Genomic DNA, 25689 nt, shown 5'->3' on the forward strand with positions numbered 1-25689 from the left:
AAGGGATGTACTGAAGCAGTCTGAATTTTTTGCATAAGACTGGTTCCTGATATCAGGTTGTGTGGGTGTTTAGTCTTGGGGCTTAAACAACAGTGCTAGAGCAAAAATAATACTGACTTCTCCAATTTTCACTTATGTTTTATCATTGATTTTTAGCAGATCAACTTTCTAAAATACACGTAAGAAAATCTACCATACCATAATAAAGCTTTTCTCATCAGTTAGTTATTAAGCAGTAATCCCAGCTCCATCTTAAAAGGCTTTTTTTCCCCTGAAAATTTCTTTGCATCTTTTCAAATGATTAAAAAGCCCCAAGAAAGGAAGCTGAGAAGACATGGACCTGCAACTCTGGCCCATCCTTATCCTTCCCCTCTTCCCCCGCCTCTCCTCACAGCTTTTCCCCCCATCTCCACGCTGCCTCTTCTCTAGGTGGGATCTCATCCTCCCTTTGGAAAGTCACTGCATTCACAAGGTGTTTCCTTTCTGCTCCTCCCGCCTCGCTGCAGCAGACTACCCTGGGCCGTGCAGTTCCCATAAAGATCATAAAACTCCAAACAGCAGCTGTCATACTCCCTTTCAGAGAATTAATTAAGTTTTTGCATCCATGTCTGCAGTATTACCTGGGTATTTCATATGCTTTCTAACTACTGCTGGTTAAAATGTTAGTGGATAGCAAAGGGCTTTCAACTAATAGGAAAATGGCTGTTTTAAAATGTTGCTTATTTATTAGTTTTGCTGATAAATCTTACACTAAAGAACCATATTGCTGACTTCTATTTTCCTCCCTTCTAGCATATGCTCTGCACCACTTAACAACAAACAAACCAAAAAAAAACCAAACTTGTTATCCCAAAAGAGAAGTATTTAATGTCTTAACAGGAAATGTTGCCTGCATTTGAAAACTACTTTCTTCATACAGAAAAAAAATGGTACCTGACTGACAGAGAAAACCTTCTCTTCTCATTCATAGAGGCTGACTTAGAAGTTACGATTTCAGTCAGTCTGCCTACTCTACTTTCCTGTCTTTCAGGGCTTGAGTACATTTTATTATGTAATATGAGAGAGGCACCATGCAGCTTTAATATCTTCTCTTTTATTCAGAAATGATTACATTCTGCTAGTGTATCAACTTAATGATAAATACTGATTAACAAGTCATCTGGAAAAGTCAGAAGCCTTTCTAGAGTCCTGCTATGGTTTCTTGACCAGTAAAATATTTGTAAAAAAATTCTGGTTTCAGCACATTGTGCTTTGCATTTCATATAACTAATTTTTTCCTTGGGAAAAGAACAGAGTACACATTACCTATCCCTGCAATAGGACTGTTGGAAACAACCACTTTTTATTTTTTTAACCTCTCCTTTATTATTTTACAATAATACTGAATAATGGCTTCCTATTTCTTAACTCCTCTCTGAATTTCAATTTCAAGAGGAATTAGTAATTTCAGAGACATTAGCTGAGAAAGATGTAACAAAATCATGTAAGAATTTATTCTAAGTCTTTATCAAACTTCAGAGAATCGCTTGTCTCGTGTGTGTATTACCATTTATTACTATTATTCTTTCATTTGAGTCAAGTGCTTTTTCCAACTTGCAGTTTATTTTGCTAATGTAGTTCACTGTGTCCTTTTCTAAATGTTTCCCATAAAACACTTCCAATGAATACATAATTAACTTTTCTAATATACATAATACTGACACATATGATTATGACACATTGACACATATGAATAATCTTTTTCTTTTACCGCAAAAATAAAAAGCAAGAACTAAAAATATTTCTAAGACATACATACTATATTTCAATAGCTCCATCCTCTCCAAATTATCTAACACTCCATTTAGCTAAACCCCTAGGTACTGACTGAAATGAAGAAAACAAAAAAAAGTCAAAGTGAAACAGGAGAATGCCAAGAAAAGGAGGTATAAACACTGAAATAATAATCTATAAATTACGTAATGCAAAGATACTATGAAATCAGTATGACTTCACAGAAATAATGCAGTTTAGCTGACTAGATGACAAACAGCATCAAGACAACTATAAATGTGAGGAGTAAATATATTTATTCCTATTGTAGTACAGAAATCATATTAAATTACGCATCCGATTACAGTTCTGTTACGGTGCTTTATTTAAATATTAATTTAAAAATCCATAGAACCATTTCTTCTAAGTAGTTACTCTAGATATCAACAAACCTCCTTGCAAGTCTTCTCAGTACGATCACGTCACCCTGGTCAGTGCTGCACAGGCAGTCTCACTTTCCAAAGTAAGCAGATCTACTAGGGCCTAAAGACTTCTGAGAGTTCAAACAACTTTTGCATGTGTGACTTAAACATTGACCAGAAGCATAAACGCACTTCCTTTAAAATTCAAAACCTCAAAGAGGATTTTCATTATTCTCTGTACTTGACATAGCCACATAAAATATAAAGATGAAATCGAATCCGATTTTCCTACAATGGAGTTGATCGACTCAGTTCAAAAGAATCTTGTACCTGAGTTTACTTTGTATTCTCATAGGGAAATATGTGGGACACTACATAAACCACAGCAAAATTCAGTACTTCTCCTAGCAAAAAGCACAGGAATCCTTTTCCATTAGAGTATATTCAGATACCACAAACAATTTTGCACAAGAATCAGTACTTGCTTTAGCAGATGAAACCACACTGTAAACAGCTGCCTGGACTTTATTATCCTAACATTTAGTGTCACTCAAATAAATATCTGTTTTAGACAGATTTTTAGACTTTTGCCTATTTTAGGCTCAGTGGCTGAAGTGCCAAAAACAAGACTTGCAAGAAACTCCTCAATTCATATCCAGAGAATTCTGATTTGAAATCTATCTTCAAAGAAAAGTGTTTCTCCCAGTTTTAAAACATTAATGACTTTAATATTTCACAAGCACGTCCATAGCTCTGATAGAAATGAAACCTTTTTCAGCAGCCAGATTTTAGGAAGGTAGCCTGTAATCAAAGTAACCTCAGTAACAGTGCTCAGGACCATCATTGAAATGGTCTTCTATTTAAACAGTCCGAAAAAACAAGTGATTTCCTAAATGCCACAAGGTCATTGACCTGTTCGGGTATAGAGTTTTAGGAGTCACTAGAAAAGTGTACTTCTTCCTTCATTTCACATACGGAGCTATTTTAGACTTAAAAATCTTAAAGAAGTATTGAATATACTAACACACTCTGAAAAATCTTTCTTGATGTATACCTGAAATGCAGGTAGCTGAACAGACTAGCCATTGAACTGAGATAGCGCCCCAAAATAAGGGTGAGAAATATGTGAATGGAAATTATTAAATCATGTCCTAGACAAGCAACGCATTTAGCTCGGCACTTGCAGAGAGGAGCAGAGAGCAGACTTTAAGCTGCAGTGGAATTTTGTGCATGATCTGAGAAGAAATTAGTAACTAGAATATTCTTCAGCAGGATTCGTTAGCCTTTGACTAGGAATAAAGCTGAACTTCCAGAAAATCCCAATCCTAGCCAGCCAAGATTAACAGAAAATTCAGTTATGCCTCTAGTGTCAACGCAAGTTTTAACTCTTTTACAGTAAGTGTGAAAAGGACATCATAGCAACACCGATATCATAATACTATTAAAGCTTAATTCCACTGTCTCCCAGTTGGTAGGAAAAAATGGAGCAGAGTGGACGCAAAGGGGCCGTACAATACCGCAGTACAAAGTGAGGTAAGACTGAGACAAGCAAAGCATGGGGCAATATACTTGCAGGAGATACCATAAAATTGTTAATATTTTTGGTACCGATTGATATAATGTATATTAAGAGTCACAGTTCTACCATGATGTGTATTCCATCCTCTGCTAAATACTGCTTAAACAATAGAAGAGAAAGTTTGAATCTCACCTGAGGAAACTTTGTATACTTTATATGGAAATGTCATCAAAATGATTTTTATCAAAATCATCAGAGCAGGGATCAAAATGTACTTCTGAAATACTACAACAAGTACCTTTACTATTAGGCTTACAGTGGTGTTTCACATTGGCTTGCTTCTTAGGCCCAGGTCTTTATTCTTCGTAGTAACCAGATTCAAGAAGCAACTGATCCAGACTTATAACCCTGGCAACTAAAGCATTTTCCTACATTATCAAACACAAGATTAAAATTCCCAAGGTTGGGGAGAGTTTAAACCAGTATCTTGCATATCCAGTGTGAGTACTGTATCATCAGGGAGGGCTACGAAAACCATCATTAATGTGTATATTAAAAATCTTTTTTTAATTTGCAATGTGTATGATAAATTATATCTGTTAAAAAAAAAATGCCCAAAACAGTAGGTGCCATTGCATTCTCTGAAGAGCCTAATTTCTTTGTGCAACTTTTTCTCCCAGATTAAGAACCAAGTTAGGAGTAATGCTTTGAAATTCAATTTTAGAATTTAAACCCTAAATTCTGCCAAGTCTCACTTCAGCAGCACTATTAAAAGTAGATTATTCCTCAAGTCATTTCCCTTGCAAGGGAAAATCAAGACTTCGTTTTTTTTTCCTCTACATCTGAATTACCAAAACACTGGACAGTGGCTTTCTATTTCGAGAAAATAGTACAGACTATACTTCCCCTCATTTTTTGCCACCTTTTTTGATTCATTAGGAACAATTGTGGTAGGCTGTATTGGCAAGAGTATAACCAAGAAGCTGAGAGAAATGATTCTCCCTCTTTATTTGGCACTTGTGGGATCACATCCGGAGTTGGGCGTCCAGTCTCAGCCTTCCCAGGACAAGGAGGACAGCGACGTGCTGGGGCGAGCCCAATGGAGGCCACCAAGATGATGGAGGACGAGAGCAGGCTGAGAGAACTGGGTTTGCTCAGCCTTATGCAGAAGGGAGGTTCGTAGTGCTGCCTACCACCACCTAATGGCAGGGTACAGACAGAGCCAGACTCTTCCCAGTGACAGGACTAGTTGGGGCAGGCACAAGTTGCAAAATGGGAAATTCCAATTAGAACTGGAACTAGAATCCTTTTTTTTTTTTCTCCTATGGGTGGTCAAACACTGGAGCAGGTTGCCTACGTTGGTATTTTTCATAATGTCCTGCCAGTTTTAGTTCTTTATCTTCTACAGAATGTACCCATGGAAACCGAACAGCTTCTTCTCAGAAACATCAAGAGGAATCTAGAGCTAAGATATTAGCAGGAAATCATAATCCTAGTGGTATCATCAACCTTAAAGGAAGCAATTTCCTTTAGATAATCTGACTTAACACCTAATTCCTTTTGTTTGGTGAAGACTGGAAGAACATCCTTTGGCTACTACAAAATCTTTCTGAAACTTTCAAATTATGATTCAGTTGCTGATGTATTTAGACGGAATAACTGAATGGTGAGTCTGCATTCAGGAAAACAAACAAAATATGTAATCAGTCCAACTTTTACGAATTTGTTAACTGCCTTTGAAACAGGATACTAGTGCTATTATGATGGTTATCATTTGCTGGATTTAGGAAAAGGTCTCTGTAATCTACATCGCAATTAATGTAATTGATGATGTTGGAAAAAAACAAATTTCAATTAAGAAAATGTTCTACGACAGGTTTGCTTTACTCTTTGTGCCTTCACTTATCTCTTCCAGAAGTCTGATTAACATCTTTAACATCACGGTCAACTACTAGGCAATTAGAGAAGAAATGCTGAAACAAGAGTAAGTGTTAAATTCTGTTGACAGTAACATTCTGTGATTATATATTTAGTTCCTCTCGCCAAGCTTCTGGATTGATACAAACGCCGTTCAGGTTGTGAATACTTGATTCAGTTACATAAATGCTGTGCTGCAATCCCACCTGACTCACCGCTAGTACTCACTTGTCATTCTGATACTTAAATCTACAGCTCACAATATACAGAGTGTACTTCCTAGATGACCAGGAATGCAGGCAGTGCTTACTAGACAGAAAAATGTATTTCTTATTACTTTAAATTCTAGTGGGACCATAAAGATTTCAGTACTTGTTTTTTTCCTGGGATCACCAATAAAGGAGATATCTATTGTATTCATGCTACAATGAACTGTACGCCACAGATCAGATTTGGACTTTGTGGCAATGCTATCATCTTATGCTGGTTCTGTCTGAATTATCTCCCAAAAGAGAAAGACTTCAAAGGGCAGACCTGTTGTTTTATACAAATTTTAAGCATAATGCAGGAGCTTTGCCTTGAAAATATATGCCAGGATAAAAATAATATCTTAGTTAAAGCATAGGCTAACTCACAACACGTAAGTATACTAATTACATTCTAAAATACTGCCCTGCTGTTAGAAAATTTTTGATGGTGTTTTTATTTTTACTACTGAAGTCCCTTTCTGAAGCTTTATCAGTTTTCAAATATAGATCAAGTTAAAAAATAGAGGCTTCTGCCTGAAGCCAGATCTCTTTTAGACCATGAATAATTATGGGCCCAGTTCTGAGAAGAAATTCATAAAACGTCAATTAAACAAAGTAACAAAGTTACTTTGAGAAGCGCTTGCATGTTTTTGAATAGAACAGATCTGAACATAATAGTTTTTCCACTGCGCTATAACAGGGTTTTATTGCAGGCAAAAAAAGTGTCACAAGCATGCTTAAACAAAACAAAACAAACAAAGAATCAAAACACACACACTTTCGAGTATTGCAGCAACTAGGAGATAATACTTTTTGGTATTGAATATTTGGTGTTCTTTGTTAAGTCTTTGCAAAATGTCCTCCTAACAAGTTCGTGAGCAGTGCTACTAAAAGTATAATTATCTAATGCAATTCATCAAAGGAACAAAGAAATGAAATGAAACTGTCTAGTTTCCTGCTATTATAGATACAGAATGATGTGGTTTCTTTTCATAATCATGTAGAACTCCATTTTAAAATTAGTTCCTCCAGAGAGTTCATCTTTCTTAAACACTGGCAACCTCACACAATAAAAAGTATTTTGATAGAAATTACACGAAAACCTCAAAGAATGAACCAATACTTCCCTATTTTTATTTATCTATTTTGAGAAAGCAATTATGCTTTCTCACAGCTGCATCACAGTGGCACCTTCATAGTCTTTCAGGAGCCCACTAGTACATGCCCACTGTCTTTGTTAGTTGTTTTAAGTGATGATTCTCCAGCTTACATTAGGCTCATTATAGCTTTCAAGTGCATGACCTTACATTTCCTACTACAAAAGTTCCTGCCAGGCTTCAGGTCATTCAGCTCTTTCAGTACAATAAACTGACCCACTCTGAAAGGAAAGTCTGAAAGTCACATTTTTCCACATTCAGAAGCCACAAGAATTCAAAATTTGCCCGTGAACTTCAAGGTCGTCATCTCTAAGAGAATAAGTATCAATCTTGTAGAAAAGACTTATTTTACCACAAAACAAAACTGTGCAAGACAAGTAATCAAACAAGTACAAAAACATATTCTAGCAAAACTCGATCTTCCTTTCTTTCTTTCTTGTATGTGAACAAACAAAAGGCAAGCTCTTAGACCTGAGGCGGAATGAATTTTTCCACAAGAAACAATGAAATGTTGAAAGGAGTCTGAAATTCAAATATTGAACTCAGGCTACTATAAGCAAATGGTTATGACGCATTGTTTTATTCGGTTCCATTTCAACGTTTTGGATTTCATATAGGGCAAGTTTAGGATGCTCAGGATATGCTAAAGTACTTTGCCAAAACAAACGTTAAGTGTTTGCTTTTATGCAGAGATTCCTTAAGCAGCTATAGAAGTCCTCAGGAAAAAGATACCTGATACAACAGAAGAACACTACATTGACAAAGCATTATGATCAGAACATACATCAAAAAAGAGGAAAATACTTACAGATTTTTTATGTCTACGGCGCCTCGGAAAGCCTTCCTTGGTATTGCTTGAATCTGATTTTCACTAAGATCACTAAGAAAAGAAAGATTAAATAAAGATTAAAATTTATCATATTTATTTCCATGTATAACAAAAAAAAAAAGTAAAAATAATTTCAGTCATTCCAGCTCAGTCAATGCTTCTGATAAAGCATATTTTATAACTTTAATTGCTTTTTAATCAAAGAAAAAGAAACAACAATATTCAAATTAGTTAGTCTGTGTTGCACTAAGTAGTTCCTTTACAAAATTACAATATATATGGCACACAAAAAGTAGCAGCACTACAAAGTTTAACACCGAAGTTCAGTTTGATTTAATTTTGAATTAATTGGTTTTAATTTTTTAGCCAATTCCAAACCCATGACATCAAATTTTTGATATAAAACATGTTCGGTTTTATGCAAGGAAGATTGAAGAAAAGAGGAACAAAAATGAGTAACAGCCTGTTGAGAAATAACAAATATCAAGCTGTATCATGTCTGAGATGAATAAATTTCTCAATTTTGTTTCATATATTTTTTAAAAGAAGGTATTAAAGAACATCTTGCATTAGGTATCTACTGCTGCTGCCCGTCACCCCCCAAAATCCCTGCATGACTAACTTAACCTGGATATCTGAAATTGGTATCTTTTCCTACAGAGAAATGTTCTTAACATAAACTTATTAATGAATATTTTCTGCTATCAATAAAATATCCAACCCTTCTTCTGAAACTTGGAAATATCAGCCTTAGCAATTCCATATGGCAATAAAATCTAAAAAAAAATCTACAAAGATAAAATAAAAAAGTATAGAAGACACAGCAAAAGAAACCCTCCAAAAACACACACACACAAAGCACAGTCCAATCTTCTTAATGTAGGCTACGTCCCATTAGGAAGTAATTCAGTGCAACAGGAGAAGATGACTAGATTAAGGTAGCTGGTGATATATCTACACTGTAGGCAGTCTGAAAGTTTCGCTTCAGTTTATAGTTTGCTCTCCTGGACCAAATGTATCCACATGGTTCAAAGAGGTCTGAAGGCCTTCAAAAGGACCTTCCTACCCTTTAGTCTTAAAATCTGAGAAATCAGATCTTCTTTTGGAGGCCTTCAGAGATGCATCTCTCTATAGATAATATAGGGAACATAAGGAATTACACTAAGAGGCCTACCTGAGCATCTGAATTAAAATTAGAAACAAGTTAGATGCATACTAGGCTTTGTCTACACTAGGACTTTAACTCAGTTCATAGAGCAGTTTTGTTGTGGCTAACTAGATTTAATTTTCGTAAAGCCAAGCCAGGAGGCTGTTGCAAAAAGCACATCGGACACACTCCAACCTTTAATGGGAGAAGTAAGCTTTCTCAATATCTTGCTTTTTAGAGAAATTTTTTAGATGACCTTTCTAGACACACCTTTTAGGAGAAACATCCCAAAAAGATGCCTACAAATAAGATACCAAACGGATGAACTGAACACACAGAGTGAATAAGCAAGAATAATTTCATTTATTATATATAAGAAGTCACGCTTTTGACATACTCTTTCCCTAAAATGTAATCTAGCATGAGCTCATATTTCCAGTTATTAGAGATTAGGCCTAGAGATCTCTTACAGATTTAGGCACTTAAAAAACAGTTTGAAAAGTTTATAAAACCCCACACTGCTTACCCATAGCAAAATTTACATTGATATAATCTGCTTGCGAAAATAATTCTACATACCCTGAGAGCAACTTTGTTTTATTCAGTTCATTGGTGGCTTAGGAAAAATCACATTCTGTTTACTAAATCTTTCATGTTTTGTGCATCTAACTGCACTGCAATACCTTGCAAAGTATATATAAAACAAGGCCCAATTTAACAATATTAATAATATGTGAAAAAAGAGAATCTATGAGCTGTGATTTAATTTTCAAGCAACCTAAGTAATCTTGAAATGGGATATGACTGCACTGCTCTGATAATAAATTCAACAGCAATGAATGAAACAGCAACCTTCAGCATTTGTTACGGTAACATGATTTAACAGACTACTTCCTTAAAAGAATCCATTATAAACAAACATAAACAGCAAATGTCTATATTTACATTTCTCTTTAATTGACAAATATATTTTATCTACATAAAAATTCTGTGTAAAGTGGTAAGTTAGCAGTGGTGGTTTCTATCATGATAAATGATTAGTTTATAATATAGATATATGTATATAACTATGTAAACCACTGCCACATTCATAAATATATACTACATGAGGTAATGGTGCATTACACTTTTTATGACCGTAAAGAGAGTATCACCATTTACCATTTTATATAATTTAAAAAAAGTGGAAGCGGAATAAAATTAAGGCAACGAGTAATTTAAAAAAAAAAACTAATGAAAAATATCAGAGGCCAAAATCTTTTTTTCTTTGACTAAATGAAAAACTCAGCACACATGCAAGAACTTAAACCTAGGGGTTATTGAGCCAAGTGTTTCAATAAGTAATACATTGGGACTGTATGTGTGTGCACGTATGCACGAGAGAGAAAAATGATTAAAAGCATGGTAGATTAACTGCTGGGTCATCATAGTCAGCATCTTTTTCATGTCCCACAGATTCACATAAATTTAATACGGTGTGCCCTGTTAATTTTACTACATTTGAAACGTAAACCACTTGACTGCAAAGACTCCCAAAGTTGCTGGGCAAGGCATTTTTTAAATCAGCCCTCTAAATGTAGAGGGATAACTAATATTGTTAAAATACTTTTCCCAAGAAAAAATACTTGGCAATGCATCTGATGTTTTGTGAAACGTTTTTGGAATTGTATATGTGATAAAAATGCAATTTATTAATTCGTATCTTTATTGCAAAATTCTAACTCTTGTAAAAAAAAACTTACTATTTTCAGCATAAAATCTATTCCTACTTTCAGTATAAAAGTTTTTAATAATTATTTATTAATTGATTCAAGTTTTTGTCTGCCCAGTCTAATAAGGTTTCCTTATGAAAACCTTGAGGGCCTTAAACAAACATCTGACTTTCTTCCTGAATAAAATTATACCTTAGCTTCACACCCTGTAGACTTAAACTGAGTAAGAAGTAGCTATGTTTTTTTCTTGTCTTTTTTTTTTTTTAATTTTTTAGGTTTTTAACTCACACCACTGCAATTCTTAAATCGCTCACAGAAGTGAAGGTCACAAGTAGCACAGGGTGCACTGCAGCTTTCTGGGGAAATGGGGCAAACATCTGTTTTGTAGGTGAAAGCAGACAATTTTGCAAGGGATTATGTTATGCATGGACTTGACTTTGCAGCCTGTGTTCTGCAGCAAAGAAAGACCCAAATAACCTTTTCAGCCTGCTGGTTATTATTTGCTATTCCTGCACTAATAGCTGTGTGAACTCCCTCTCTCATTTCAAAAAGAGGCAGCATTTGAACATGTCTCTACTCTGAGTGTAATTTATGATGGCCCTTGGGAACCCTAAAATGAAAGAGGATTTAGGAATGTAAAGAAAATTTTAAGCCACACAACAAACAAATATTCTATTTTTACAAGACAAACCTGAACTTCTAAAAGAGGAGGCCTGAACCAGCCTTCACGTTTGAAACCAGCAATGTGAGATACTTTCAAACAAACTATCCTCCATGAACATTGTAGCCCAATGTTACAGAATTCACGCAAAAAGAACTGATTCAAAAGTGATTTGCATACAGCCAGAGTGAAAATAATCAAGGATATCCTACAGACTTTTGAAGGAGAGCATCATGACGTAATAACCAGGCATTCTGACAAATTCAGCTTACGTGGAGGTGAGCTGTTCTACGGGCCTTAGTCTTTCAACTAAAGTGTTCGACTCTATTAAGTTGTTTGTAGAGAGGATATATTCCAAACTACTAAGTCTGAAATGGAGTGTCTTAGACATCGACTCTTTAAGAAAATTACTTAGTGCAACTTTGCACTTTGCATTCATTTCATTTACTGGCTTGCGCAGCTCCTTCAATCACGCAGCCTTCACCATACGTTGCCTTTCATACGTTAGTAAACAAGTGCTCAGGGCCAGAAGAGCCATGTAAAACTTGAATATCTTTTAGTTTGAGATGACCTCAATTATGAAGTAATTCATATGCATCTCTCAAACTCATTTCCCTGAACCAGAAGGTGGCACAGGAACACAGGGGTTAAATATCAGATTCTTACACAAAAAGGTACCTGGGAGGAATATGCCTAGTTAGGCTTATAGTGCTTGAAAGATGCTCTCTTCGGAGCGGAAACAGATGAGCACCCATGTTGCTCTGGTTGTGACTGCACTGTCCTGTTTATAGTGGTTTGTTTGCTTCAAATTTACATATGGTTAGGCTCTGCACGTGTCAACCATTTTGCTGCCTTGTAGTATTCTGGCTGCAACATCATTTTCTCAAAAGCAAAACAAAACCAAATCCATATACCAAACCAAGCTCGACCTCACTCCATGTGAAAATATACATGGGAGAATACTGAAAAGGTGTGTGAACTTTTGCTCACCTGCACTGATTCTTTGAAAAACTTGCACCCATTTTTTTTGTTTTCACAGAAAAGTGAAGATGTGAGATGTGTTTCTGAATCAGAAACTAAATATACTGGACTAGAATAAGATTATCTTTGGATAAACATAGTCTATCCAAACATTCAAATTAATACAAAACAGAGAATTATTACAGTCTCTGAGAAATAAGTGATCAAATAACTCATGGAATTATCACGCTTATGTAAAATATAACTCCCTTTTAAAGCAAATAAAGCCAGGATAATTCAAAGGCAATGTATCCTGAAAAATATATATGCCTGATCTTTTAAATATGCTTTCAGAGAGTAGGATTTCATTCTGGTATTTTCAATGACAGTGCAGTAGAACTTGACTAATTTCAAATTATGCCTGAAAGAATGTAGACTTCTCTATTTCATAAATTGATGAAATAAGAAAGAATCATTGGAGGAAGAAAAAACAAAAAGCTCTCACTCTAACATCCCCCTCCTCAGTTTCATCCTATGTATTCTGTTAATGCTACCGAATCCTTCCTAAGAAATAGGACAAAACTGGTGCATTTCTATTTATCATATTTACTAGTTAGTAGATAGATGAAGTACACCAAAAAACATTTTTAAAACCAGAATCCTGCTAATATTTGAAATTTATATCAATATAATATGATCTATTCTCACAGAAAAACTGAAAAGTTTATATATGCTATTGTTTCTTTATTGGAGGATAAAGCCCTCAGATAACCTGATATTAATGAGCCTGATAGAGTGCTTCAGCGCTCAAAAAACGCAGACAATACTGCATTGCAGCTATTCTATTACTCACCACATATGGTTCCCAGTTGAATATTCCATTTAACCTTTAAAGAAGTACCATATTTTTAATTAAATAAATTGAAGTACCACATATAATATCTATATCATACACTGTTGAGGTTGTATCAGAGTTTTCTTCTGTGGCTAAAATCATTGTTCACTCTGAAACAATAAATCTTTTGAAGATGGCAAACCTGCTTGTAAATTTAATTACTTGTAATTTTATTTTCCTCCATGGTTTAACCTCCCTCAGTGTCTGACGAGTGATACCATAAATCTATACTGCCATTCTCTACTTTGTAAAATACTGAGCATTGGGAATGAATAATGTGCCCTGATTTTTAAAGGAAAAGGGAGAAATACCAAGCCAAAAAAAGTACTGAGCACTTATCAACTTATTTATGTCAATGCATAAAAACAAATCAGAGCATGGCTATTCCATGACCAGCATTCTTAATTATTACTTAAAAATATATGACAAAAGAGTAAATCTCTGTTAATATTCATCCTCTACTGGAAAACAGCAGTTGCAACATTAGTTACATATATTCTGCATGAAACCCCACATGCCCATACAGGGCAGCAAATTCCATTACAGATTATAAGACTACATGGCATCCAAATAAACAGAATTAAAATTTTTAGAAGTTAATTGATTGAAATTCAAACATATGATTTGGATGTAGGCCTTTTCACTTGGAACACAAAGATGGTGAAAAAATACAGACACATGTTTTAGCAAAGCAAGTAGCTTTTACATTTCATGAAGATATATATGAATTAGATAAAAAGAAATATTTAATTCATTTACAAATATCAAATGATCTGCCCTTTTTCAGCTATTTTTACTATGATTTACTTCTTCCTCAGTGCTATTCAGTGTTCCTACAATATACTCCATACCAGAATATGCCTTAAAAATACAGAAATTTAGGTGGATGGGAGAAGCCAGACACTACTTATTTATTAAGCAATTCTCTGCAGCGAGAGCGTGTGAAGCCTGCTTGGCCACAGGATACTCGGTGGATTCTGGGCTTCATTAAACCGTCAACCTTTAAGGCCTTGCATGGCCTGGGACATTTCTCCAGCAGCTGTGTCCTCAGTGGGGCACGCCATCAAAAATCTCTAACCTATTCTGGTGCAGAACCCAAGTTTGCAGGAGCCCTGACTTCTTCCCCTGGTTTTGATGCTAAGCAAGAGGGGGCGCACAGCCTTGCTGGGGAGGCGCAGAGCTCATCAGCAGGAAAACCTGGGCACTGGGAGGCTTGAACATGCTGCAGTGAGGCACCACAGCCCAAGTGAGCCACAGCCTGACGTTTCTGGCTTCGCACATCTTAAGAAAAGGATGGAAAAATTTATATTATCACTAACCTTTAGAAGAGCTCTCAGGTAAAAAGACCCCCTCCCCCTCAAAAAATTTACTTTGATGACATTGAGAAAACACTGTCAGCAGCCTCTCCTTGCAGCAGCTGCTGCAGCAGTGGGCTATCCAACGGAAAGATGATAGACTGAAATGGCAAAGTATTTTTTTCCTTTTTTGCTGGATCTCTGAATAGGAGTTTCACCTCTTAAACACCCAACAGTTTTCCACTTTCTAGATCTGAATAAAAATATGTCTTTCTGCTCCATGTTGGATGCTTTGTGTGATTACAGAAACCGTTAATCAGATTGTTTTTATTGCTCATGACCCTTCGTTCATCATCACACAACAAGGAAATTCATATTCCTAAACTGCAAAGTTCTAATATGACTAGGAATTTAATCTAAAAGCTTTTCGGAATGCTATACGGGCAAACTTTGGCTACCTCCAGTTTCATTGCATTAGGATAGGGTATATAAGCATGACAATTTTTTTCAGAACTGCACAGTAAAATCAGAACAACATACACAATCTTTGACAATACACATGCTATTAAACTATTACTTTACTGTGTAAATACAGGGAGAGTATCCTGGAGAGATCCTGTAAAATTAATACCTCGGGTGAACTCAACCTATTTAAGCATATTTGGAATTCAAATTTCCTTCATGGCAGAAATATATCACATTGCAGTATAAGCTTAATAAACAAACAGGAACATATTCATCTATAGCACAGCCCTTTTCTTTTTATCTCGCATTAAGCAAATACATTACCATATACAAACAAGCAAGTACCTTTCCTATCAGTCAAATGAGACTTGCCCAGCTAATTGTTCAAATACTGACATGTTTGGCTCTTATAGTTACTGTAGTACAAGGTGCAGTACTGCAAAATTTATTTATGAGGGTACTCCTACATCGAAATGGATTCTCAGGTCCTTATTTCAAGGCCTAGCTTTTGGTACGCCTACAAATCAATTAACGCAAACAGAATAAAGAAACGCTTAATAAATACAAGCTTAGCAATTCAAATTTAAAGTATTTTTTAAAAAAACCTGTTGTAACACTCTTCTTTGACTACTAAATAAAAAATTTAGTCTCCTATTCAGTTCAGTGATTTTGTTTTCTATTCTCCAGTAAAATATCCAATAAAACTGTTCTTAATAACAAAGATACAAAAGGAGTCAAGCCCACCTCTGCCAGCACTGGTCGGTATTTCTCACAGTACATATTTATCTCACTGTCAAGATTAAAATATTGAACTATAAATTCTAGCGTTAGTTTTGTAAATCATTATCACTGGTCATATCATTATTCCAACAGGCCTCCGACACGAGGAATGAAATTTTATGTATGCCTATATGGAAGGTGTTATCAACCGTCTTCTGCAAATGGAGAAATCATGGTAGTATGTACCAGCAACACACTGAAGAGCACGAAGCAGGTGAGAAGAATTTAGATCACAAAACTGCAGATCCTCTGTGTTGTATACTCATTTCTAGTTGCTCTACTGATTCCCTAGAGACTCAGATGCTGTAAATAGTAGGCAAATAATTTATTCCCATGCTAAAGCAGGATCACTCCCTCTGTTATGCTGTACTACAACATGCCAAATTAAGTATTACGTACTGCCCAATATAGGGCAATCACCACTTCAGTGTGAGCAGAAGGATTTGAGCAGCAGCAGTTCTCGTTGTAAGGAATGAATCTTCTTCCTTGCTAAGAATATTCAGACTAAATTTCCCTTCTCTCTTTCATCTCTTAGTTTTTAATATCATTTTTATTGATATCCCTCAATTTTTTTTTTATTTCTAATACTTGAGGTTTTTTTAAACTCTATTATCAACTGATAAATCTATAACTGAACAGAAATGTGCTTCTCCTGTAGCTATATTATTTGCATTATTTAAACAGTAGATATTTTTATTCCTTTATTAAAACACAGATGCAATCCATTTATGCATATAGCATAGAACAAATGTACAATGAAAGTGAAAAACTAATGAACCACATCAAAAATTTACATGATGACAATAAATACTTACCTGTTGTTTCAAAAACAGCCTGACTGCTAATACCTATCCAGTATAATATGATATTGACCTGTTTAAAATTTTGAGTATTAGTCATTTATAATTTCTGCAGCAGCATAAAAACAGCATAGAGGGTAAGTATCAGGCTTTCTTACTTCTCAGCAGGACCACATTTTGGGTTTGGAATAACCCAAAACCTGCAGTCTCAGTCTTGGCATGAAAGTTAATTTATGGGCAACAGAATCAATTCTGCTCTGCAATGTCTCCAAAAGTGCACTTAAATAAATTTGTGCACTTTGTTATCATTTGAAAATAATTGCCTAAGAAGATCCACCATTTATTTTTTATTGTGCTAGAGTGTCCTTAGTGCGTCAAATGCTAATTGTAAAATAAAATAGAAGTATATTAGGACCACAAATGTACTTCACTGGAGTCTTCAAAATTATTTTGTAAAAAACAAGTAGTCTTTATTAGTGTGTACTTCTATTAAATCAATATAAAATTCTCTTTGTTTAGGACTACCAAAAAAAAATTACGTATTGTAGCTTCTAAAGGAAAAAGGACCACCCATAATTTCAAAGGGAGCGAACTGCAATACTACTTCAAATTTGTCTTCAGTGTAACCCTTTTGTTAGCATAAGGTCCTTGAAAGAAAAACTGGAAACTCTTAAGGGGGGAAAAAAGAAAAAAAACCCAAACCCATGCTGATTCTTTATCCCCTCTAGAGTCTCAAATTGGTCAAGCTGATAGAAGGTACTGAGTGACGTTCACTGACTGCTAGTTGTCATGCATTTCTAATGGAAGTACAGTTCCCCTAGTAATTCCTGAGATAGCAGCAAAGCTATGAAGTGTAAAGATATCGTTGACCCTATTCAAAGTTTGCATAGTAGATGACTTTTAGCCATATGGATGTATATCTTGCATTTTGTGTTTCAAAAATTATGATTTAGTCCAGATAATAAGTCCTAAAGCATTAATATATTTTCTCCATTCCCTTTTCCTCTCCCCTCCCCCTTTTTTGTTTTTAAGTCAGATTGGAATTAAAGGCAAAAACAGAAACTTATTTCAAGTCTTTTGTGTTACTATTCCATACAAGGCCGCAAAAGATTATTTCCTTGTAAGGAAAGAGTGAAGATTCTGCCATTTTAATTCCATCAGCCTCTGATAGGTGATTTAGTGCTTATGTTTTAATCCACTCTTGCACTTAATAGACTTATAAAATACATTACAAATTATGGAGACAAAAAGGAGAAAGCAAGCCACTGTCAGGTAAACTTCATTTCACTTCTTCTAGACAGTGAGGCGCTCACTGAATGCATGGCTGACAGATCCACTCGGCTTCTTTTGGGGCTTCTCTCACGTTAAGAGTACCTGAGATAGCACACACAACTTTCCAAAAGACTCCTCCAACGGTAGCTGAAAAATTTATCACTACTCTTCCCTCTGACAAAAGTTCTTTTTAGCAGGAGTTTGCAGCAGTCAATGTGTCTTTAATATTTAATATTGTTTTTCCTGCTTTGAAATTGAAACTGTAAGCGCTTTTAGGAACTGACTGAAAGGTTGTCTTGTATGTTGTCTAATTTCACTATACAGTCTACAACTCCATTTTTTTTCCATCTGAAGTACCACTCGGTGAACTGTGGCAACTTCTCTCTGTTCAAAACCGAGCAGAGTAGATCCCTGATCCAGCACCATTACTCATAGCTGCTATTCCAACATAGGTAAGTAACAACTACAGGCCTGGATTCAAACACTTTTCATCAAGTATAGGCCCAAAACGGGAGTCAAATAATAAGCTGAATACTACAAGTGTTTTTTAACAGTAAAATTAAGCGTGAATAGTTTCCCAAGAGACAGAAGATATTTGGACAGAAAACTAGAAATGATCTTATACTTATTAACTTTGAGTGGCACTGTGCTCACTTCTTCCTTCACCTGCAGAGAACCATGCAATTTTGGGCTTGTCTCTTAAGCTAGGCTGCTTGCCTAACAAGATAGATTTATTGTTATAGAATCTTGCCTTTATACAATATATGTGTATTCACATAATATATATTAAATACTGATGCTCTAGGTTTGATCATGCTGCCTGTCAGTGCCAACAAGTAAGCTAAGAACAGCAGAAACGCAAAAGCAAATTATAAAAGGATGAAAGTAAAAAAAAATGACAACAGCTAAGCTACTGTCATAATTACTGCTTATCAAGATGATCAATATTATCTCATTGTTTCCCCATGCTTCATCCATCTGCTTATACCCATCTGTCATTTCCTATACTGTAATCTTTTTCACAAAAACACTTTTTTTCGTTTAAATTCTGTCTGCACTGTGCCTACAACAGTCGGGCCTCTGGCCCAAGGACTAGGACTTTAAGCTGCTGTATGAACAAATGAACAATGAAAAGAATGGCAGAAACATGTAAATGTGTCCACAATATCCTCAGCTCTGTTGATAGCACAATACAAAATAACAACAATGAGCTCCACTATTTAGGGTGAGTAAATGGGAGAGATTTTTGGATTGGGATTTTTTGTTTATTGTGTTTCTTGTGTGTTGTGCACATGCTGACTAATACAAATCAATTAAAAGTTCTTGAGAGAAAAGGAAAATGATAGTGTTTGGGAAACTTAAGGACAACTACTGATAGGAATATTCAAGTATTATGAAACTAAAATGTCCCATCGATCACTGTAAAATAAATGTAATACTCTAGTCTAGCATCCTAAAAGTTCTAGGTTTCCCTACACTGCAGTTTTGTTCAAAGTTTCCATGTTTTTTCTTTCTTCTTCAACCTGCATTCTGTTTCTGTGGTTTTTCAAGTAATTTTCCTAGAACTTTTCACTGCAACCTCTTTCCTATTAATACAGTACAGAGAAGCAGAATTTGGAGAGACGGTTTCCTGCTTTAAAAGGGACCCAGAATATAGCAAAGGTAGCATACTCGTCTATAAAAATAAGAACAGTGTATTCTAGCTGAATACAGGGGCCATTTCAGTAAGAACTAAAAATCCTTGTATAAAAAGATACAAACTTACATAAGTAATAAAAAAGAAATTGAAAAGGAATTCTGGCAGTTCCAGAATGAACTGAACAACTGATTTCTTCATCAATAACAATCTAAAAAGGACAATTCAGAACAAAAACCTGAACGGTACTTCTCCCAAGTATAAGGATGTTCAAAATCCAATTCTGAGTGCTATAGTACTGGTTGTAACTTATTGCTCCACTAAGAGTACATAAATCATGTTTAAGTGCTCCAGGACATTGCAACTATGAAATAAGCCATGTAAAAATAAATTTCAAACTATTTAAAGAAAAACTGTATTTCCCTTTTTGCCATGTTTATCATTTTCCCCCTCAAAGTTACAAAAAGCACAGCTGCTTGCACTAGCAATAATTTTCAGACTTTTTTTTTTTACACTTGAAATTCACAGAGCTCAGATTCTCTCTACCAAGTCTGCACTTTTCCATTGACATGAAACAATTCTTAACTTGCATCTTATAACAGAACTCTTATTCCTTTAGATTTTTCCCCTCTATCTGCAGGGTTTTCAAGTCACTGTTACTCACTGCTTCCAGGCAAAATTCTTTCTCTTCAGGCATTTTTATGAATTCTCCTAAGTAGCTGATAGAGCTGCTGCTCAAATGAAAAAACAGAAAAGCCTGCTGAGAAGCCTTAACAATTAGGAGAAAAAGGGACTGGGGGTGGGAGGAGGATTTCTTTTTTGTAGTATGAGATTTATTTTTTAGTTTTTTTGGGTGGAGGGGGTCAGTTTGTTTTGCTTTCTTGGGTAAGAGTGCATTTGGGTAGATGGATATCATTTAAGTGATTGCAATCAACTGAGAGCTGCATACCTTGGATGAAGAAGGGAAACACTGATATCTATCTCCCTTTAGGGTTCATTTACAAGCTGTTTTATACTCTGGTGGTGAGTAAGCATACTTCAGGATAGACAGGTAGATAACGATAAAGAGATTGAGGAGAGTGATGGTAATTGGAAGAAAGACTTATCAAATGTTCACGGTTCTATAAATGGGCTTTTTAAAATTACCAATGAACAGGCATCTCAATTGCATGGAGCCTAATTCTGAAATATACGATAAACATTTAAATAAAGATTTAATTTTATTGCATTTTGTTTATAATACACTTTTAAAAATTCGGGTTTGGGAATTAAGCCTCAATAAAAAAAACATGTGACATTGCACACATGTCACTAACTGCTATTAAATGGAACGATGACATCTCTGTATTACATAACTAGGCTTTCTGCCGAAGCAGTCTGTGTAAATCCGTTTGTACTTCTAAAGAATTCAGTAAGAGTTCTGCCAGTACAAAAACCCTAGGATATGTACCTTAGAACTGGAAATGCATGTGTTTGTATTCACTCTTTTAGCTGAGGAACACTCCTTTGAGTACAGGACCGACTTAGAGCTCTGAGGTGATCAAATTTAAACGATACTTACACAGATAGATGAGAAGGTTTGAGGATTTGCTTCTACATAGGCTCCACTGCACTTCCTATCTATTGCCATATGGTTAATTCTGTCTCATGCTTATTCTTCTGTTGCAGTTCATATTACAGTATACTGTTTTACAGACCTGAAGCTTCCAACATCTGTAGAAAAGGTCCCAGAAATTGATTTAGAGGCTGAAATACAAGCATATCCAATCCTACTTCTACACAAGGCTATATATCTTTGCTGGAAGACTGACACACGGTCCCCATATGCACTGATGATAACGCAAGCCTGCCAGGCACAGATGTAGTTATAGCTCCAGAGAGATGCAATCTAATGATGGATAGGAATAACCCAATCATACTAACATTTGTATTTGTAAACCCTACCTAGTGCTACAGACAATATGTCTACATTTCACTGCCACATTTCTTCAAGGATATCAAGATGTTCCTAAGGTGTGACAAGCATATGATGAAACTTAATGGCATATAAGATAGACAGACTGCTTTCTGAAGCTCATCTTAATAGTTGGAAGTTTTAAAAATTAATTGGTCTTTTGGCAAACCCAAAGAAAATTAAATTAAATTAGATTCTGGAACTTTTTCATTAGAAGGTTCTGGCAAAATAAAGTTAATAGATGGAAGGCTTTCTGCAATTAAAAGTGACAGGTGCATTGCTTTCGCTAAGCTTTTAAATCACAACTGTCAAAGCCTACTAAAATGCGTTTTTAAACCCCTTGCAATCTACTGAACTTTTATGAATTAAAATACTGTAAAATTACTGAAGATATATCATTTAAGAAAGTCATGGTTTTATGGCAGTAAAGAGCTAGGATTTCTATAGAGTTGCACACCTAACATATTTAGGCAATGTATTAAATCGCAAAGTGACCTTGTATACCATTCCTCATATACTTCACTTGTCAGCATGATTTCCTGCTTTAACTCTTAACCAATACACTAGAAATAATCAACTTGATTTCCCTAATTTAAAGATATGTTTATGATAAATTCAAAACAGTTACAATTTCTGAATTACTTATTCTACATATTTAAGTTTATTTGGAAGAGAGATGACCACAGTAAGTAGTTTGTATGTTCACCTACTACTTACCAGCGTTTACATCATTTACTATCTACCAGTATTTATAGCTGCTTCGAGGGAACTTTTCAAGATTGAAAAGTGTCTGTCTTGAAAACAGGCAAAAAAGTTTAATGAGTTCAGACTCTGCTATGCCTCTTAAAGCGTGAAAAAAGTGGTTTCAATGAACCTCATTCCAATACCGCGATCAAAACTGAACTCACTTCACCTCTCCTTCCCCCCTAATCGTTTACCTCTCATCCCAGACTCAAAAAACTCTGGAGAGTATATTTGCATATGAACAGTGCTACTACTTTTTGACCTTAGGGGGAAAAAAAAAAAAGACTCAAACAATCTTTTCTGTTTTTTGCTGCTGCTGTTGTTGTTTGCTTTAACTAATCTATCATTATGATAGCATATGAATGAAGTTTATTCAGGAGAACGCTCCCCATCTCCATTCATTCTGAAAATAAACAAAATTGTTAGTTTCGGTTATCAGCTTCTACAAAGATTAAATACAAGTCTAATACATATTTTCTAAAGGCAGACTGTGACAACATGAAGTCAGAAGTGTGTGGGTTATGGTACAGCTCCTTTAGAGACGCTGAATGGAAAGAAATGTGAAAAGTTACACTAATTCAGTTAAACATAGCTCTCAAACTGTGAACATACAAATAATCTCATCCAATTGAGGAAAGCACTGAAGCATGTACAATTTAAAGCATGTGCTTAAATCTCATTAATTGTAACAACTCACATACTTAGTGTTAAACATGTGAGCAAACTCTTTTTTGGATCACCAAATACTTACTAAATGTAACACAACATACTGAAAAAAAACAGTTGAAAACCTTTCTTTTAATTATCTAGCTTTCTTTAATGGAGGATATAGGAGCAAACACAAAACCAGCCTCAGATGGAGACAGAATATGAACATAAGAAACATATTCCTTCCCATAACTACTACAGTTTCATCTCACCTCATGATGAACTATCATACACCAGTTGTGACATCGCAAGTCATATCCAAGGCACCTGGACCATGTATGGGTCCTCATCAAAATTCTCCTTTGTATTTGACAAAACTCAGCCAAAGTTTTTTGGTGCTGCTTTTTGTTTTTTATTTTGGGCGTTGTGACTGTCTTGCCAAGTTCTTAGTTGTCCCCACAGGGAAACAGAAATAGGTATTTCCATTTTGAAATTGGAAAGCCCTCCCTCATGTGCTTCTGCCTAGCACTCCTAACAATAATGTTTAAAGGATTTTTCTCAGACTCAAATACAGAAATCTCCTCCAATTCATGGCAAGGCAGAAGAAAAAGCTTCAGCTTACAAAGTTAATATTTCAGGAGGACTGCCAATCCAAAATAATTATATACTTTAAAATTTTGTGCCTACATCTCAGCAGGAAAACACAGGAACCGTGATATCAAGGAAAGCATGGAAGATGGCAGGTCTTCTGAGAAGAACCAAAAATAGTTAAAGCACACACTGGAAGACCCAAAGGAAATGCAACAATGCCTGAGACTTACAATGGAGATGGACTGCAGCGGTACTGAATGCTTCACACACGCTCCCAAATTCCACTAAAATCAAAGGAAACCTTTTCATTACGTTTGGCTGGGTATGAATGGGACAGTTATTCCCAAGGAAGATATAACACTTTTCTTCGAATTTATATTCTAAAAAATTAATCCAAGTACTAAAAATAAGATTAAAAATACAGAAATCAAGGAGTCATGAGGATATGTCTGTAAGTGTTTACCTGCAGACTAAGATAAAAAATATTTGAATATCTTCCCTTTGTATCAATTTTAAGTAGACCGTGGGTGAGAATGACAGGTCTGCAATTTGTGAAAAGGGAAAGATTATTCAGTAGAGATATAAAATATCTAATTAAGTTCTGCATCTGTGAAATAAAATTTTCTTGCGGTTTCTTCTTCATTTTCTCCTTTTCTTGTCAGTTAACCATTTTCCCATCCACATCTATAAATAATGAAAGTAAGCCAAATTTTCCTCTCCACTATCATGTATTACGCAAATATCTGAAGGGCAAATATGTCCAAAAAATGTTTTGCTGAGTGCTACTAATTGAACAGTCTAACCAAACATAACTAACCACACAGAAAGATATTAAATATACACTTGAAAAAAAGATATTAGATAATCCTATGCCACACAAAAATGAGTCCTGGCATTCTGAGGAAAAGGATTTACCAGATTCAAAGCCAGTGTTCAAAACGCTATGGAGATATGAACTAAACTCTAAGTATTTGCTTCCATCTTATTGACGTCATTCAGGTGTAAGTCCATGCCTAAAACTAAATGCTCTGTTGGACTTTGGTAAATGTTTAAGTATTCCCCTAAATTTGTGTTTTACCTTTCTTACTTCCTTTAACTTTGCTGAAATTTAATTACATATACACATATTGTTTATAATACTGATTAACACCACTTGTTGTACAGAACAGGAAGAAGATTCTTACATAGATTTTTCCTGCATACCGATACCTTATACCCAGTTGTGACTGTGTTATTGGTTTCTGTTTGTTTGGTCTTAAATTAGGAGCACATTTCAATTCCATCAGGAGACTATTCTCTACGTATGTAAACATATATTTTCATATATGGCACAATGCCAGACCTGAAGATCCAGAAGAACCAGAAAATCCCAGAGTCTGTTTTCTACAGTATTTTCAATATTAATAATTCTCTTCTTCGACCATACGATAATAAGGAACACAAAAATGGGACTGCCAGCTGAGGCAGAGATCACATTTTAGATTGTAGTTGAAGAGAGAACTGCAGAGGAAAGTATTTAAATAAAAAAGGAGGACTGTCATATATAAATGTATATACGTTAATAAAAGCAGGCTAAAAAGTCTGAGGTAAATGTACTTAATAGCAAAAATAACTACAGCTAGGATTACAGTATAAGGATTACTTATTACAACCATATATGTACATATCTAATAGTGAATGTCTTTGTCTTCTCTACATTTACAAGCAGATGAAGATTGTAGTAATAAATCTCTGTGATGAAATATAATATTATGATGATATATAAAAGTGAGCCTACTCTTAACTTGCAATATTTTTTCTTCATCAATGTTATGACATCCTCTTGTTTTTAAACATATCAAATTAAAATGCTATTTTGTATGATTCTCAGATATTTTCCTACTAAATTCTGATAAATATATTTCTAAGTAATTTTTTTTCTTTTTTTGAGATCAGAAATAAGATACAGTTATTTAAAAAGAATGGTAGAGCTATTCATTCTAGGCATTAGAAGTGTTTAAAACTTACAAACTAGTACAAAAAGTAAGCAATTGAAAGGAGAATTTCACTTCAAGTTGAATTTTGGTCATCTAACGCCCTGCTATTTTTCACTTTGCTTTCCTAACTCGTTCCCTTCTGGATTAACCTCTTCTCACCTCTGGTTGTATATACACTGGCAAACTGACTTCTACGGAGCTGCTGGACAGTTCATTAGAGGAGCTCCCGCTGTTTCTTCCACCGAAGAGGAGGGAACTCTAAGTCACCACATAGGCAAGCCCAGGTCGACATGTTTCCTAACAACTTCT

General features: G+C 35.2%; 1 protein-coding gene across 3 annotated transcripts in view; it reads right to left on the reverse strand.

Moving 5' to 3' along the window:
* SLIT2 (slit guidance ligand 2) overlaps nucleotides 1–25689 on the reverse strand; it is a 261499-nt gene that overhangs the window by 99391 nt on the left and 136419 nt on the right. For all 3 annotated transcript variants that reach the window (XM_068943286.1, XM_068943285.1, XM_068943287.1), the window contains exon 5: nucleotides 7824–7895. In XM_068943286.1, the coding sequence (XP_068799387.1) occupies nucleotides 7824–7895 (72 nt within the window). The remainder of the gene's footprint in view (nucleotides 1–7823; nucleotides 7896–25689) is intronic.

Source organism: Struthio camelus, chromosome 4, assembly GCF_040807025.1.
Source record: "Struthio camelus isolate bStrCam1 chromosome 4, bStrCam1.hap1, whole genome shotgun sequence".
NCBI lineage: Eukaryota > Metazoa > Chordata > Aves > Struthioniformes > Struthionidae > Struthio > Struthio camelus.